General features: G+C 40.2%; 2 protein-coding genes across 4 annotated transcripts in view; one reads left to right on the top strand and one right to left on the bottom strand.

Moving 5' to 3' along the window:
• nipsnap3a (nipsnap homolog 3A (C. elegans)) overlaps positions 1-3,741 on the top strand; it is a 90,544-nt gene extending 86,803 nt beyond the window's left edge. The window contains exon 7 of the mRNA XM_072587781.1: positions 3,681-3,741. Within this exon, the coding sequence (XP_072443882.1) occupies positions 3,681-3,721 (41 nt within the window). The 3' untranslated portion in view covers positions 3,722-3,741. The remainder of the gene's footprint in view (positions 1-3,680) is intronic.
• The window catches only part of LOC140488063 (phospholipid-transporting ATPase ABCA1-like), a 144,432-nt gene that overhangs the window by 50,747 nt on the left and 77,863 nt on the right, over positions 1-15,822 (bottom strand). For all 3 annotated transcript variants that reach the window (XM_072587746.1, XM_072587737.1, XM_072587756.1), the window contains 9 exons: positions 11,128-11,325; positions 10,032-10,237; positions 9,720-9,896; positions 8,795-9,017; positions 7,243-7,464; positions 5,916-6,120; positions 3,932-4,045; positions 1,429-1,600; positions 293-424 (listed from right to left, as the gene is read on the bottom strand). In XM_072587746.1, the coding sequence (XP_072443847.1) occupies positions 293-424; positions 1,429-1,600; positions 3,932-4,045; positions 5,916-6,120; positions 7,243-7,464; positions 8,795-9,017; positions 9,720-9,896; positions 10,032-10,237; positions 11,128-11,325 (1,649 nt within the window). The remainder of the gene's footprint in view (positions 1-292; positions 425-1,428; positions 1,601-3,931; positions 4,046-5,915; positions 6,121-7,242; positions 7,465-8,794; positions 9,018-9,719; positions 9,897-10,031; positions 10,238-11,127; positions 11,326-15,822) is intronic.

Raw genomic sequence — 15,822 nt, 5'->3', positions numbered from 1 at the left:
CACACTAACACCTCCCTTAATAGCCTCTGGTTTCCACCAGCAATACTTTGTAGAGAAATCTCTGCAGCATATTGCTTCGGGGGCATCCAAAAGCAACTATAATATTAGGTACAATTATAAAGAGAAAAATCAGCTCAAGCTCTCAGATGTATTCAGTGATAAATTACTTTTGATAATTACTTTTAATCTGCACTTTGACAGTATTCATATACATTATATGTTAAGGAAGGGAACATTCTATTAAGGAACAAACTGATCAGGCCAATTGACAGAACTTCATAATTGCACTTACAAATCAAAAAGGACATTGTGCTGTGGGCACACACCCAGGCTTTGCCGAATGGAATCGAGGTCGGAACAGATATCTTTTCCCAGAATATAAGCTGTTCCAGATGTTGGTGGAAACAATCCTGTCAATATTGACCTGCAATGCAAGTTGGTGATTATAGTGCAATTTATATAAAATCACAGTTTGCCACAGAGTCATTCTTCACAAAATAACCCAATGATTGGCATAGGAACCAGTTTATTCCCCCATGTACTTATGTTTACTTTTCGATTTCATACTCATTACAGAGATATTTCCAAAATGAGGATTTCAAGCAACAAGAAAAGTTGTGAGTAATTTATAATGGGTTGCCTACTTGCTATCCCTCATACAGTCATAGAATCACAGAGCCGTACAGCATGGAAACAGACTCTTCAGTCCAACTCATCCATGCCGACCAGATATTCTAAGTAATCTAGTCCCATTTATCAGCATTTTGGCACATCTCCGTCAAAACCCTTCCTATTCATGTACTCCTCGAGATATCTTTCAAATGGTGTAATTGTACCAGCCTACACCACCAGTACATTTTATACACACACCACTCTCTATGTGAAAAAGTTGCCCTTTTAGTCCATTTTAAATCTACCCCCCACCCCAACACACACACCTCAAATCTACGGCCTGTAGTTTTGGACTCCCCTACCCTGGGGAAAAGACTTTTACTATTCACCCTATTCCTGCCCCTCATGATTTTATAAACTTCTATAAGGTCACCCCTCGGCCTCTGATGCCTCTACCTATAGCTCAAACCTTCCAACCCCGGCAACATCCTTGTAAATCTTCTTTGAACCCTTTCACGTTTCTTACAGTATGCAGTATTCCAAAAGTGGCCTAACCAATGTCCTTAACAGCTGCAACATGACCTCCCAACTCCTATACTCAATGTACTGACCAACAAAGTCAAGCATACATAACTCCTTCTTCATATATTAAATAACACAAAGTCAAAATCGAAACCTTTAAGATGATACTATGACATGTTATGGCACTGTTTACAAATGCAAACCTTTAATCACAGTGAACCCAAGAACTACTTTTAATCCAGTTGCGGACATAAAGCATCTGGCTTGTTTCAGTTTTTTGCACAGAATTCTTACATAGTAGTGGTTTTGCCAGCTCCATTATGTCCTAGGAAAGATGTGATCTGCCCTTCGTAAAAGCTGAGACTGAGTCCATCGACTGCCAGCTTCTTGCCATTATGGTAAATCTTGACCAGGTTTTGAATGGAGACACCAAGTGTGAGGTGACTCGGCTCCTCTTCCACACAGACTGAGAATGGGAGAGAAAAGGAAGTCATGGATCACGTAAAGCCCCTTTTCGTTGCCCTGAAATTTATCCAGCCTAATACCGAACAGACAAAGAAAGATACTTTGGAAATCTGAGTAAACACTCAGCATGTCAGGCAGCTTCTGCAGAGTTCTTATAAAATGGCCCTGAACTGAGAGACTGAGCCAGTTTTCAGCATTCACTGGGCTAAATATGGAAGTGGTAAGGGGCAGAAAACCAGGCCTTCTAGCTTCCTGCACAGATAGGAACCAGTTTAGTTAGCTGCAGGCAGGAGCCTGGTGAAAGGCTAGTAGCCGGTATTGCAGGAAGGTGAAGGCTCTCCTTCCTTATCTGGGTATAAGTCAGTACACCACACAGAATGAGCTGATTGCTATGCACCACCCCATCAATGCTCCCACCTCATTCTACCCATTACGGTGGTGAGCTGCTGAATCCCAGAGGCTGCCTTGATCAAAGGCTCCTCTCACTTACATACTCTTCATTGTAGTCTTTTGCTCCTAGAATCATAGAATCCCTACACTGTGGAAGCAGCCATTCAGCCCACTGAGTACAATTGACCCTCTGAAGAGTATCCCACTCAGAACCACCCCACCACCCTATCTTTGAAACCCTGCATTCCCCATGGCTAATTCACCTAACCTACATGTCCGTGGACACTGTGGGAAATTTAGCATCACCAATCCACCTGACCTGCACATCTTTGAACTGTGGGAGGAAACTCGAGCACCCGGAGGAAACCCACGCATTCACGGGGAGAACGTATAAAGTCCACACGCTGTCGGTAGAGGGTGGGTTTGAACCTGGGTCTCTAGCACTGAGAGGCAGCAGTGCTAACCACTGTGCTGCCTATAGCTCGTGCACAGATTTTAATTGACTTGATTAGATTATTGTCATATACTGAGATACAGCAAGAAGTATTGTTTTGAATGCTTTGTAGTCAAATCACACCATACATAAGTACATCAGCGTAATAGAACAGAATGCAAAATATAGTATTACACCTACAGAGAAGATGCAGAGAAAGATCAACTTTAATATATGAGGGGTCTGGTCAAAACCTGATAACAGCAAGGAAGAAGCTGTTCTTGAATCTGTTGGTACATGTTTTTAAACATCTGTATCTTCTGCCTGACTGAAGGGGGTGGAAGAGAGTACAATCAGGGTGAGAGGGGTAATTGGGCACTGAACATGTCCTTGTGCTGAGAGTCATTGAGATTTTACACACAGAAAGAATCCCTTCAGCCCACTGTATTTGGGCCAGATGTCAAACATCCAGATGTTGTGATCCCACTTTCATCACGTGGCCCGTAACTTTGCTATAGCATTTCAAGTGTTTATCTAAACAATTTCGGTCTTGAGGGTTCACACCTCCACCACATTTTGAAGAGTGTACCAAATGAAAATCCCAACAAATGAATGTTTCTCTGAGGGGACAAGCTTAGCCGCTAGAAACTATCTTGCCTCCTGCTTCCTGTCCCCTGGTAGGAGAATCCAACATGCCAGCTAACCTACTGGGCGTTCTCCAGCTTTTATTCAACTTAACAAGTTGGTGTCACTGAGCAGAATATTCAATTTTGAAGGATCCATAGACAATTATCCCAGTTCTCTTATTTCAATGTCTGCACATGTGTTTGGGCATATAGTGCAAAGGAAAGAAAAACAGAAGCAAACATCTATTGAACTATGTATGTTTGTTATACCAAGAAGCACCTAGTATTTGATAGTAACTTGTGCTCTTTAACCCCTTTGAACAGAGTTGCCTTGTACTAAAGCAAATAAAATGATTGCGGCTGCTATCAATGGATCAGTGCCTCAACACACGTGTTAACATTCCTTCACCATTATCATAATAGAGACACCAACCTACTCAAATAAAATGATTAAAATGGCAGATAGAGGGAATTCGTACATGAATGTATTGAATATTCATTAACACCAGTTCTGGAGCATGCCGGCAACCTTGGGATTCATGGAGAAATTGGTAGAAAATTCTTCAAGAAATGAACAGCATGGAAATAAAATGATCATACACTTTACTAGATTTTTGTTCTTACATTTCCAGGTGATGTTGACAGGGACCCGGATTGTCTGAATCTCGGGTGAGAGCATGGTCAATGCCATCACAATACCTAAGCTCGAGTAAGTAGCATCAGACTTCAATATTTCAAAAACATTTCTTAAATGTATTCTCAGGCACATCATTTACTTTGTCAATGATCAAAGTAAGTTCTCCAAGTGAAATATTAAAAAAAAAGTTCAGAAAAAATCTCACAGACGCATCTTTCTTTTCAAAGGAAAGGGTTCCGCACTTACTTTGTGAATTTGTATTCTTAGCAGATGGAGTCTGCTTAATGTTCTGAATTGTATCTCCACACCAATAGGATTTGGTAAAAGGAAAATACCATGGCTTGGGAATGCCATATTGTCCTGTATAACAAATAGTACACAGAGAATTACAATTAAGTTAATGCTCACACTACTCTGCCACTGAAAATTCAACTTTGTTGATTCCTATTGTAAACTAGTTAAAATTCAAATTGCATTCTTAAGTGAAATGCTTACCATATTAGATAGTTATTTTGTACTTGGAAGGAAATTTTGCCTTCACAAAGTATAGCTTTCTGACTTGTCTACAGAAACACAATTCTTAGTAAAGGTTTATCTGCACTTTACAGAGCGTTCATATTATGAAGCTGTTGTATCTTTAATAGTTCTTGAAGGACCTGCATTTTAAAGATTGATAAATAATGAATATATTTAAGTTTTGCAGACACAGCTGGAGTAGTTTCTTTGGAAGTGGTCATTGATAAATTCACTGTGGACATTGATTTTTATTTTAATAAGGCTTCTTAAAGCTTCACATGGCCAATACAGATGCACAATCCTTTAATCAAAATGCTCGGGACCAGCTGGTTTTCGGAATTCAGAATTTTTCAAATTTCAGAATAAGTGACAGTTTGATGGTGAAATTTTAAAAAATCTTCCCGAAGAGCAGACTCACTGTGAGTAAACAGACCCTGAAACAGAATTGAGGCCTGCCAGTGCTGGGCCACGACCCTCCACGTCACATCTGAGTGACACGCATCGAGTGAGTGTGAGTTGGGTTAACTGTTTGCATACTAAACCACCTTTGTTAATGAGAAAAAAAACTTCACAAAGAAACCTTCAGATCTTGGAACTTATCGGATTTCAGGATTTCGGATAAAGAGTTGTCTATCTGTACTAACTACTGGCTTTGCTTCCGGATAGTGACTTGCTCACATGTGCTAAAACATCAGAGTGACAGATTTTGGAAATATTCTATCCTCTATTATCTTTTCTTCAAGAATAATCTTTCGGCAAAACGGCTTGTTTTCAAAAAGCTAAACTCTGCAAAGTAACTCCGCAGACTGTGGTTGTTAACTAATTATTGCATCAATTAATTAGTCATCTTTGCAACTGGGAAAAGTACTTTTAATTTATGCTGTGACCAGGGAGTTGTGGGACTGGAGCAAAGGTGCATTCCATTTGTCTCTGTCAGAAAATTAATAGGAACAATTTTGAATTTGCACATTGTTGGAATGAAAGATGGAAGAGAAGCGTGAAAGGTCATTGAATCAATAGCAATCAATCAATTGATACAGAGATGTCTTCTTGATATAACTGAACAATTTGATCGGTTATTTCAGAGGGTAGTGAAGGGTCACATATAAGGCAGACAAGGTGAAGACAGCAAGTTTTCTTAGCATCGGCATATCTGTAGGTCATTAGCTCAAATCTCTGCATTGCTAGTTCGGTAACATTACAGCTTTGCTGCCACATCTCAATCAGTAAACAGCTCTATTATTTTGAAAACTACACACAGTGTTGGGACAAGTCTCGTCCAGAATCTAATGATGGGTAATTCTCCAGTCAATAACATCTGGACACTGGCACTATTCAAGTGAATGAAATTGATTTTATACAGATAGTTTGTAGCTATCACTATTCTTTGATGAAAAAATAACCCTGCTTTATTCGGAAGATACAAGTTGAGCTTACTGTAGTACATAGTGACTCTAAATAAGCTTGTTTAAAACAGATGCTGCTTGTTGTATATTAAATTCTTAGTTTTGAATCCTTCTGGAAGCCCCCCCAATCTCCAATTAGTCAGGTGATGTAGTTGTGCCATTAAACACTCCATTTTCTTGTACTGTAAAATGATCTGGGAACATGTACACTTCTTTGAACAACTAAGGTAACAAAATTATTTGGAGATTAGAAAGCACTTCACCTCATTGTTTCATAGGTTATTCATCCAAAAGCAACTTATCCCTACCTGGGAAAACTGCCTCAATGTACCAAGTTAGAACTCCATACAGGAATGTGTCAATGATCATGAGGATGATGGATGTGGTGATGTTGTACTCATCGCCTTTCGATGGACTCGAGAAGAGGTTATGCCACTGGACCCCAATTCCCTGCTCTTCGAATTGAGCAAAGTAGTCAAAACCAAAGCCAAAGGCGACTGGGGAGAGCAGGCTCTGTGGAGTACAAGAAGATGATGGAACTGAGAAGGGCTACCAAGGGAAGTCAACAATTACTATCTAGCATGTGTTTGCCATGGAAATGTCAGGATTTCCTGCATTATTCTGAATCGCATGTCCCCTGAATACAATTACAATCCCTAGGAGAAGCTCAAAAATACAGTGTGAAGGTCACATATTCAAGCACATTGCAGCAACTTGAGCACATAGCTTGAAACCAGCATTTCAACGTAGTCATGTGCTGTGGAAGTGCCACATTATTAGAAATGTGAAGATGAGAACTTAAAGTGAGGTCTTATTTACCCTCTCAGAAGAACATAAAATATCTTCTTGGTTGAAGGATAAATATTGACAATATTAACAAGAGACAAGTTGTCTAGACAGCATTCTCAGTGCTGTCTGTTGGCATTTGCCATGAGCAAACCAGGTAGGCACATTTCCTACAGTGTAGAAACAACTGTGCTTCAAAATCTATTTCATTGGCTGTGAAGCATTGTGGAACATTTTAAAATCAGAAAGACATAATATACCGTCAAGTCCTTTTCATGTTTAGTTCAGCATAGTCCTTTATATATTGTTTTATGAATAATAAAAAATGTTTGGGCTGAGCAAAGAAAAGATATAAGGTATTGCAGCTGTGCATAGTGTGCAATATGGTCATGGATTGGTGACATTATATTGACGAGCCAAGTAATGCCATAAAGAAAATTAGCTTTGTGTTAATACGTTCAAGAAAGATAGATTCACATGAAAGGAAAAATAAGATTTCATGGGTGTCCTCTCATGAAGTAACACGCTGCACATCAGTAAAAACAGTAGGCTCATAATAATTTATCATATCTGCACAGTCTATTTTTCAATGAGGCTAACTGCACTATTTTGGACAAAGGCAGCATGGGGATGCAGAATTTAACAGTGGGCACTGCCCCAAACTCAACTGTAGTAGTTGGTGCAAAGTTGTGGAACATTACTCTGCACTTGGCCCTTGCTTTTCCCAATTAGGGAGTACTTGATGCAGGAACTGGAGTGAGCAAGTTGGAAAATTATTACCCAGGGACTCAAGAAACAAAAGACTTCATAACCAAGTTATGCAGTTAAGGTGCTAAGTGTTCTACTTACGGCAATGATTTTGATTGAGTAGGTCGTATACTCCTGCCAAGCCATACAGAGGACATAAGGAAGGTACAGGGTAAAGTAGATAATCCCTCCACAGGCTGCTGCTAGGTTAGCCTTTGAAAACATGGTGCTGATCAAAAAGCATTGCAAGATGGTGACCACACCAAAAACCGCAAGGAATGTGAAGACAGCAATGGGGTTGCTGTAAGGCAATATGTTTCCTTCCTGAAAGGACAAGGGAGAAAAACCATCATCAAATTCAAATTAAACCAAGTTTAGAGAAGCATTAATCCAACAAATCTAAATTAGAACTTTGGCTGTGGTGAAACTAAGTTCCATATAATACTGAAGTGAAGTCTACATCATTTCACATGTAATGAAGGCTAGCCCCAGCTCAAACTGATTGCAGGTTTAAAAGACACATACATTTGCTTAAACTGCAAATTTGTATGATTTTAAGTTAGGATCTGACAGAAACATAGGTGGCAGAGATATGAGACAAATGTACTAAATCACTGAAGCAAACATCAGCGGAGTCATCTTTACATTAAAATACAAAATCAACTGGGTCTTTTTGGTAGCACCCTTGTGACAGTGCTCTCGCCTGAGTCTGAAAGTGATGCCTTTTTCAAATCTAAAGGCGAAAACACAAAACCTCATCTGACACTTCAGTGCAGTGTCAAGGAAGTGCTGCACTTCCAGAGGTGCCAGAGCCCATGAGAGATTTTAAACTGGATGCAAAAGCTTTCTAACATTATTTCAAAGAGGTATAGAAGATGTCCACGCCATTTTTTTTCCTTCAACCAACATTAAAAAAAATTATCTGGCCATTATCAAATTTCTTAACTGACCTCTCCTGTATGCAAAATGGCTACACATTTCCAAAAATTCATTATGGGCACTGCTCAAAAGAATTTAATTGGCTGTTAGGGTCAGGTTTAGGGCTAGGGTAATGGTTGTAAAGCACTTCAGAGCATTCTGAGGTCATAAATATTTTGCATTTATTTTCACTGATGGAGTTAAAGTTCACATTGGATGAGGAACAGACAGGAATAGAGTTAAAGCCACAATCAGATCAGCTATAATCTTATTGAATGATACATCACAGTTGATGAGCTGTCTTGTTCCTATTTCTTATGTTCTTACATTTTCAATTATTTTGTGCCTTCCTATAAAATTGCTTCCCACCTGGATCCTGTGTGCAGTTACAAAAAATTGTTGAAGAATTTGCCATGTACTTGGATTAGACACAGACAATCTGTGTTTTTTTCTTTCCCCAAATAATTTTCAGTAATGCCTTAGGAACACTTCCAGTCCATCAACTATCTCTTCAGCATCAATTGGAAAAATGCACCTTTACAGGCTAAATGTGAATATTGCTAAGATCATGACAGAACAGACAGAGCATCAGGGACATTAATCCCCATTATTATTATCAATGTCTTGCAAATGTTTACTGACACTAGTGGAATTGCAGAAACCTTTAGAGTGGGGAAAGTATAGCTGTAGGTGACAAAGGGCCACTTTAATGACAATTCAGAAGAGAGCCACTTACCTTTAGAATTACCACCAGCAAGGCAGCACTGACGAGAAGAGGGATTAAACTGCTGATGAACCAGCTAAACCACAGTGTGCCACTACTCAGACCCATAATCCTCATGGTCTCCTTAAGGCGTGCTTCTTTCTCATATACTATCCCTTTAATTATCACAGCGACAGAGTAGATCCAGGCCAGAGTGGTGAAAAGAGGTAGTGACTGGCTCAGAACACGAAGAAATCTTAGGAACAGAAAGATATCATTTGTTTATTTGTTTGTTTTGACTCTTCAACCATGGACACAACATTTCATTTTGGTCTGCTAAATCAGATGAAAGCAACGAAAACTTCAAACTATTCATGTGAGCCTCAGGTTCAGAGGTTTGTATACTTTATGGGCTTAATGTGCATACATCTAGAGTTGTGAGTTTTTCTCATTGCCTCCAACATATACATGTGTTTTACTAACAGGGTTCGATTGGGTAAAACAGAATCAAAAACTTGATCCAAGTCAAAGATTGTAACGAATTACCTAAAGAAGCAAGATGTGGTAGAAAGAAGCAATTTTAGACCTTAGAGCCTTAGGACTTCTGAGGCACAACATTTAATACTGGAGAGACCAAAATTTGAGATACAGAGAGACCTTAAGTGGGAGAATGTGGGTATCGTGGATCATAGCTGGGGTAGAGGAGGTCAAGTTGCTGAAATAAGGATTAGAATTTTAAAATCAGGGCATTGCTTAACCAGAAGCCAGTGTAGATCAGTGAGCACAGGGCTGATAGAGGATGGGAACTTGCTGCAAGACAGAATATGGGAGCACAGATGATCTTAAGTGGAGTATCAGATTAGGTTGCCTCATCCCTCTTTCAGCAAGGGCAGTGGCTATGGTGGGAGATCTGGATGAAAATAAAAGTATCTGCGTAGGTTGAGGTCTTGAAACTTACAGATCATCCACGTAGCAGGGGTATGGCATTTGCTGAATGTACACGCCAGTTTTCTCCTTCCTCCCGGTCACGGTGCGGATGATTGCATGCTCTATTATATCCTGGAGGTACGAGAAGCCACCCCAAATATAACGGAGGTCTTCAAATGGGTCAGCACGAGGTCCAGGATCCCAATACCTTTAGGAATGGCCCAAAATAGAGCAAAGTGTAACTCTGAGCATAGCTTTTGGTAAAGCAATGAGCATAGTCATTCATACACACTCTGCTACGCCTAAACAACTGCAGGTTTTAATATCTTGCTATTTCTATTACCCGTCCATGATCTTGTTTGTTCTCTCCACGTTGTCTATATCCATCCGAATTTTGTACTTGACGTGCTCTGTTGGTTTTGTACTGTTTGAATCAAAGTCCAGGAAGACAATTCCCGCCCAGAATTTCCTTTCATCCAGCAGCTCCATTGATTTGTTTATCAGTTTCTCCTCAGTGGACACAGCCTCTAATTTATCCCACTTTACGCACTTGGATTAAAAAAAAAGTTACAATCAATAATGCATAATAATATCGTCCAGCATGGTCAGCCAAGATGATGCCACTAATCATAAGAGTCACAGAGTCATCACAGCGCACAAAGAGGTCATTCAGCCCATTGAGTCCCTGTCACCTCTCTGAATAGCAACCTTGATGACAAATGCCCACATGATTCTTTTCTGAAGTCATCAATTGTGTCCCTTATACTATCCCTGTTGGTTTGTTATAATCTTTTATAATCATCTTAAACTTTGTCTAGACCTACTAAAAATATTGGTCAGAACCCAGACATTTGAAAATTTGATTCTTAGATGTGCACCTAGAATTAAATAGTACAGAAAAGACCAATCAGCCCAGCCTTTCTTGTCAGGTGATTTCCACATTAGCTTCCTCACATCTTTCCCCCTCTAAACCTGTCAGCATAATCTTCTACTCTTTTCTCCCTCGTGTACATACCTGGCTTCCCTTGAAATGCTGACCCGGTGAAGAGTTCTGCATTCAAGTTGTGAAGAGAGGCCGCTCCAGAATTCTCCAGGGGCTTATTTTTGAGATTATCTTATAATACATGCACTTAATTTGGATCCTCTTACATGGGTCCCCTTACGATTTTGGAATCTTAAAAGCCTCTTTTGATTCACTGTTGAGCCCTTCGCTTTCCTCGAGAAAGGTACTCCAGTGAGGAAAGCCTCACTCTTCATGGAATGAACCTTGAAGGCTCTTAAAGGTTGACTGCCAAGCAAACCCCTACCTCTTGCCAGGGAGACAGATTATTGACCCACAAAACTGACAATACTAACCTATTGCTATGTGCTGTAAGGCAAGTTTCTAACAAATAGGACAAATGACTTGTGTGACCACAGTGAAGTTATTTAATACTGACCTCCATAGCGAGTGATATTTTGTGAATTGCCTGTTCGGTCTCATTGTAAACCTCTCTCCAGGTGTACGTGGACCCGTTTGGATGTTGAACCTCTTCTGGGTATTTGGCAAGAAACTTGGAGAGGTCAGCGGCTGACCAAGAGGTTCCGTCTAGCTTTGAATCAATGTACTTTGCCGTAACATGCTTCTTTAGCAGGCTCTGCAGAGATTAGAAATTGTAGACAATTAATATCATCCCAATAGTCAACAGCCAGAATATATATCTATGCTGCCGTCATATGGTGACATCAAGTCTACAGTGCATTAATGGCCTGGGGGGGTGCACATCTATTCTTCATACTCATCTCATGCAGTGCTGCTGTACTGCAGGAACAATCGCATGCTGGTCCAATGGTCTGAACAAATCTATTTTACAGCACATTCTGGATACTTTTCTCTGATTATCTTCAGAACACGGTGGCTCACTGGTTAGCACTGCTGCCTCACTGCACCAGGGACCCATGTTCAATTTCAGCCTCGGGTGACTGTCTGTGTGGAGTTTGTACATTCTCGTCGTGTCTGCATGGGTTTCCTCTGGTTGTTCCGGTTTCCTCCCACAGTCCAAAGGATTGGCAGATGGAGATTAATTTAGTTAAACATGAGATGCTGCATTGCTGGAAAGGCAAATTCAGGGCAGGACTTATACACTTCATGGTAAGGTCCTAGGGAGTGTTACTGAACAAAAAGACCTTGGAGTGCAGATTCATAGTTCTGTGAAAGTGGAGCCACAGGTAGATAGGGTAGTGAAGAATGTGTTTGGTATGCTTGCCTTTATTGGTCAGTGCATTGAGTACAGGAGTTTGGAGGTCATGTTGTGGTTGTGCAAGACATTGCATAGGCTGCTTTTGGAATACTGTGTTCAATTTTGGTCTCCCTACCATAGGGAGGATGTTGTGAAACTTGAAGGAGTTCAGAAAAGATTTACAATGATATTGCCAGGCTGGAGGTTCAAGCTACAGGGAAAGGCTGAATAGTCTGGGCTATTTTCCCTGGAGTGTTGGAGGCTGAGGGGAGACCTTATAGAGTTTTATGAAATCATGAGGAGCATGGATAGGGTAAATAGACAAGATCTTCTCCCTGGGGTGGGGAAAGTCCAAAACTAGAGGTTCAAGGTGAGAGGGGAAAGATTTAAAAGGGACCTAAGGAGCAACCTATCCACGTAGCGTGTGGTGCATGTATGGAATGAGCTGCCAGAGGAAGTGGTAAGCTGGTACAATTACAACATTTAAAAGGCATCTAAATGAGTATATGAATAGGAAGCATTGAGAGGAATATGGGCCAAATGCTGGCGTATAGGATTAGATGAGGTTAGGATATCTGGTTGGCATGGATGATTCGGACCATATGGTCTGTTTCCGTGCTATATATGAGTATGACTCTATGTGTAGGTTGGATGGATTGGCCATACTAAATTACCCATAATATCCAGGGTCATACAGGCTAGGTGGATTAACCATGGGAAATGCAGGCTTACAGAGGCAGGGTAGGGGAATGGGTCTGGGTGGAATGATATTCGGAGGGTCAGTGTGGATTTGTTGGGCCAAATGGCTTGCTTTTACATTGCAGGGCTTCTATGATTCCAATATGAGGTGGACTGCATTGCCCATTCCCACAAACATAGAGGAGATCGACCAACCGAATGATCAAACTTGAGACCTTCCTAGTCAGAGCAATTCAAAATCTTAGTACTGCGTCCTCCTTAAAACCCTCGGTGAGAGGTTAGGAAATGATATGTACAAAGGAATCTCAGTGTCCTTGTTTTTAAATCACTTAAGGCTAACATGTAGGCACAAGAAACTATCAGGAAGGTTAACAGAATTGTGGCCTTTACCATAAGAGAATTTGAGAATAGGAGTAATGAAGTCTTGTTTCAATTCCATAGGGGCTTGGTTAGATCACATCTGAAGTATTGTGCACAGTTTGCATCTCCTTAGCTCAGAAAAAAAAATTAATGCCACAGAGAGAGTGCAAAGAACAATCACCAGAATTGTTCCCAGAATAGCAGAATTGTGCAATAAAATGAGATGGAGCAAATTAGGCTCCAGTATTCTCCAGAATTTTGAAGAATAAGACATGATCTCAATGAAACCTACAAAATATTTAAAAGAATCGACAGGGCAGATGCTGGTAAGATGTTTCCCTGATTGGAGAATCTAGAACCGGACACACAATTTTAAAATAAGAGGGATGCCATTTAGGAGCAAAATGAGGAGAAATTCTTTTACTGGGGGGGTTGTGAATCTCCAGAATTCTCTAACTCACAGGATTGGGGAAGTTCATTCTTTGTGTGTCATTAGAGTACAGACAGATAAATTTCTGATTACCGATTGCATAAAGGATTAAGGAAACAGTGTGGTAAACACCATTTAAGTGTTCAATCAAGCATGATCATATTAATGAGAAAGGATGCTGTCCTTATCCTATCATGAATCTACTTTAACTTGAGGCTAGAAAAAACTACAGATATTAAGGGTTCGGAACCAAGATGAAGAAATACAAGTTATGTATCTGACATAAATTAATTGAATGTTGAACAGGCTTGAGGTTGAATTCTTTTTATAAAAATAGCAACGATTTCACCAAATACAATTTGAACAGATACACACATTGGCCAATTAGAAGAGTCAACCAGCTATGTAGGAAATATTGACCATGGTTAGGTTTTATTTGACAGATTAAAGAGCTATTTAATTTTCAATAAGCCTTCACTTTAATTTGCACCATTTTAAATCGTGTCAATTTAAAACGGGGTCAATATTCATTCACTTTAACACTGTTCCATGGCAGATGCCATGTTGGTTTCCTTGACCTAATCAGTGCCATTTCAGAATGGTCTCTCTCACTTTCTAACCCACACCTGCACCCCAACTCCCAGCTCATTGATCCTTCCTCTGGATGACCCCTCCTCCTGGTCTCCGATGCTCCCACTCCCCCAATTTACTAACCCTCCTGTTTTCAGGTTACCTCCACAATCCTCGAACTCAAAGCAGCCCTCATTCCATAAGTTGCTTCCTGGTTCTCGCCACTCATGTTCAGAACCCTCCCTCACAGCATGAGTTGGATAGAAGGTCATGGCAAGTGGGAGGGTTAGCCAGTGGTGGTGGGGGTGAGGTGGTATCAGGAGTTGAAGTGTTGGACAGCAAGAGGGTCAACAGCATCCAGGAAAAATGGGGCATGAGTGGTCTGGCCAATGGGAGGTTCAGACAGCAAGAGACGCAACAAGTAGGAGGCAAGTACATAAAACAGGATTAGCATTTTTGTTCTTTATTTTACACTTAAGTTATCTTCTTTTCAATATTTGATAATTTATCAATGTCCCACTTTTAAACTTACAGAGTATAAGCTTTTAATATCCTTCTTTTGACGTGAAAGATCCTACAGATCTTATTGGTTCTAACTGTAATGTTGGTTGAAATGTGAAAATTTGATTTACTCAACATTGTTTCAATGGAAACAATTTCAGGAACACGACAACCTGAGCAAGGAATTTACCGCATTACATTATACCTGCATCTCCCACCAGAGGGCAATGCTATTCATGCAAAGTCATTCAAGAATAACTAAAGCACCAAGTACAAAATAAAGTAAACATTCCCCACCAATAAGACAATTGGTAAATGCCATCCCATGTTCTTTGCAGACAGCCCACAATTAATGTACCTACTAACTCAACTATAATTTTGAGTAACGAAATGGTAGTACAAATTCAGGTGAATGTAACTAAGAAATGTGTTTTTTTTTCCCCAGTAGAAAGCTAGATTTCGCATTTGTCTCAATTTGATCACACTCATTCTGTCTGTCTCCGAGTAAAACTAACAGCCTCAAATCCATTCTGGTGAGAGGAGTCAGAAAGGGCTGCAAATGGAACTTAATTTGTGAAAAATAAATTAATGCAGATAATTAAAGTGAGCCATAATTATTAGCTCATGAAAATATTGTTATCCAAAAATGAGTATGTATTAACGTACATTGAGATGGTTTACATTTGCTGCTTTTTGGGGAATGAGCAGGCAGAGTGGTCATAGGTGAGATGCAGGAATGTATATGTGCATTGGGTGTTGAACCTCCTATTTATTTGAAGCCAAAGCCAATTCAAGATTATAAGGTGACAGTGAGGTAGTGGGGTCAGATTTGGATTGCTTTAGCAAAGAGAGGTACCAACATGATGACCAAACTGTTCTGTAACCTTCTAAATTCCATGGTATTATGAATGGAAGACAATATAAAACCCCTAGATTTGAATTGCCTCCCCTAATTTTAATTGAGTGCTCGGCAAAGGGAGGTGATGATCTAGTAAATTCTGCCTGCAGACAGGCTCCTTTGACCTGTTACTGAATTCTAAAGAAAATTAAGTGACAGGTTGTACATCTTGATGCAGCTGATTTTCCAGACACAGAAGCAGAGAGGAAGACAGAAACATTACCGCTGTGAGAAGTGGTGAAAAAGACTGTACTTTGTGTTAGCTGCCAACCAGGAATGCTGGTGAGAACTAGTTCTCTGTTCAATGAGAGACTAGTGGAGCACAGGAGGTTGAGAAGTGGCCTGACAGAAGTTTATAAAACAATGAAGGGTATAGATAGAGTTAATGGTAGCTGTCTTTTTCCTAGATCGGGGAATTTCAAGAGTAGGGGGCACATTGTTAAGGTGAAAGGAGAGA

This window comes from Chiloscyllium punctatum, chromosome 2 (genome assembly GCF_047496795.1).
Source record: "Chiloscyllium punctatum isolate Juve2018m chromosome 2, sChiPun1.3, whole genome shotgun sequence".
Classification (NCBI taxonomy): domain Eukaryota; kingdom Metazoa; phylum Chordata; class Chondrichthyes; order Orectolobiformes; family Hemiscylliidae; genus Chiloscyllium; species Chiloscyllium punctatum.
Note: the sequence above shows the minus strand (reverse complement) of the source record. Positions and strands in the feature narration are given on the sequence as shown.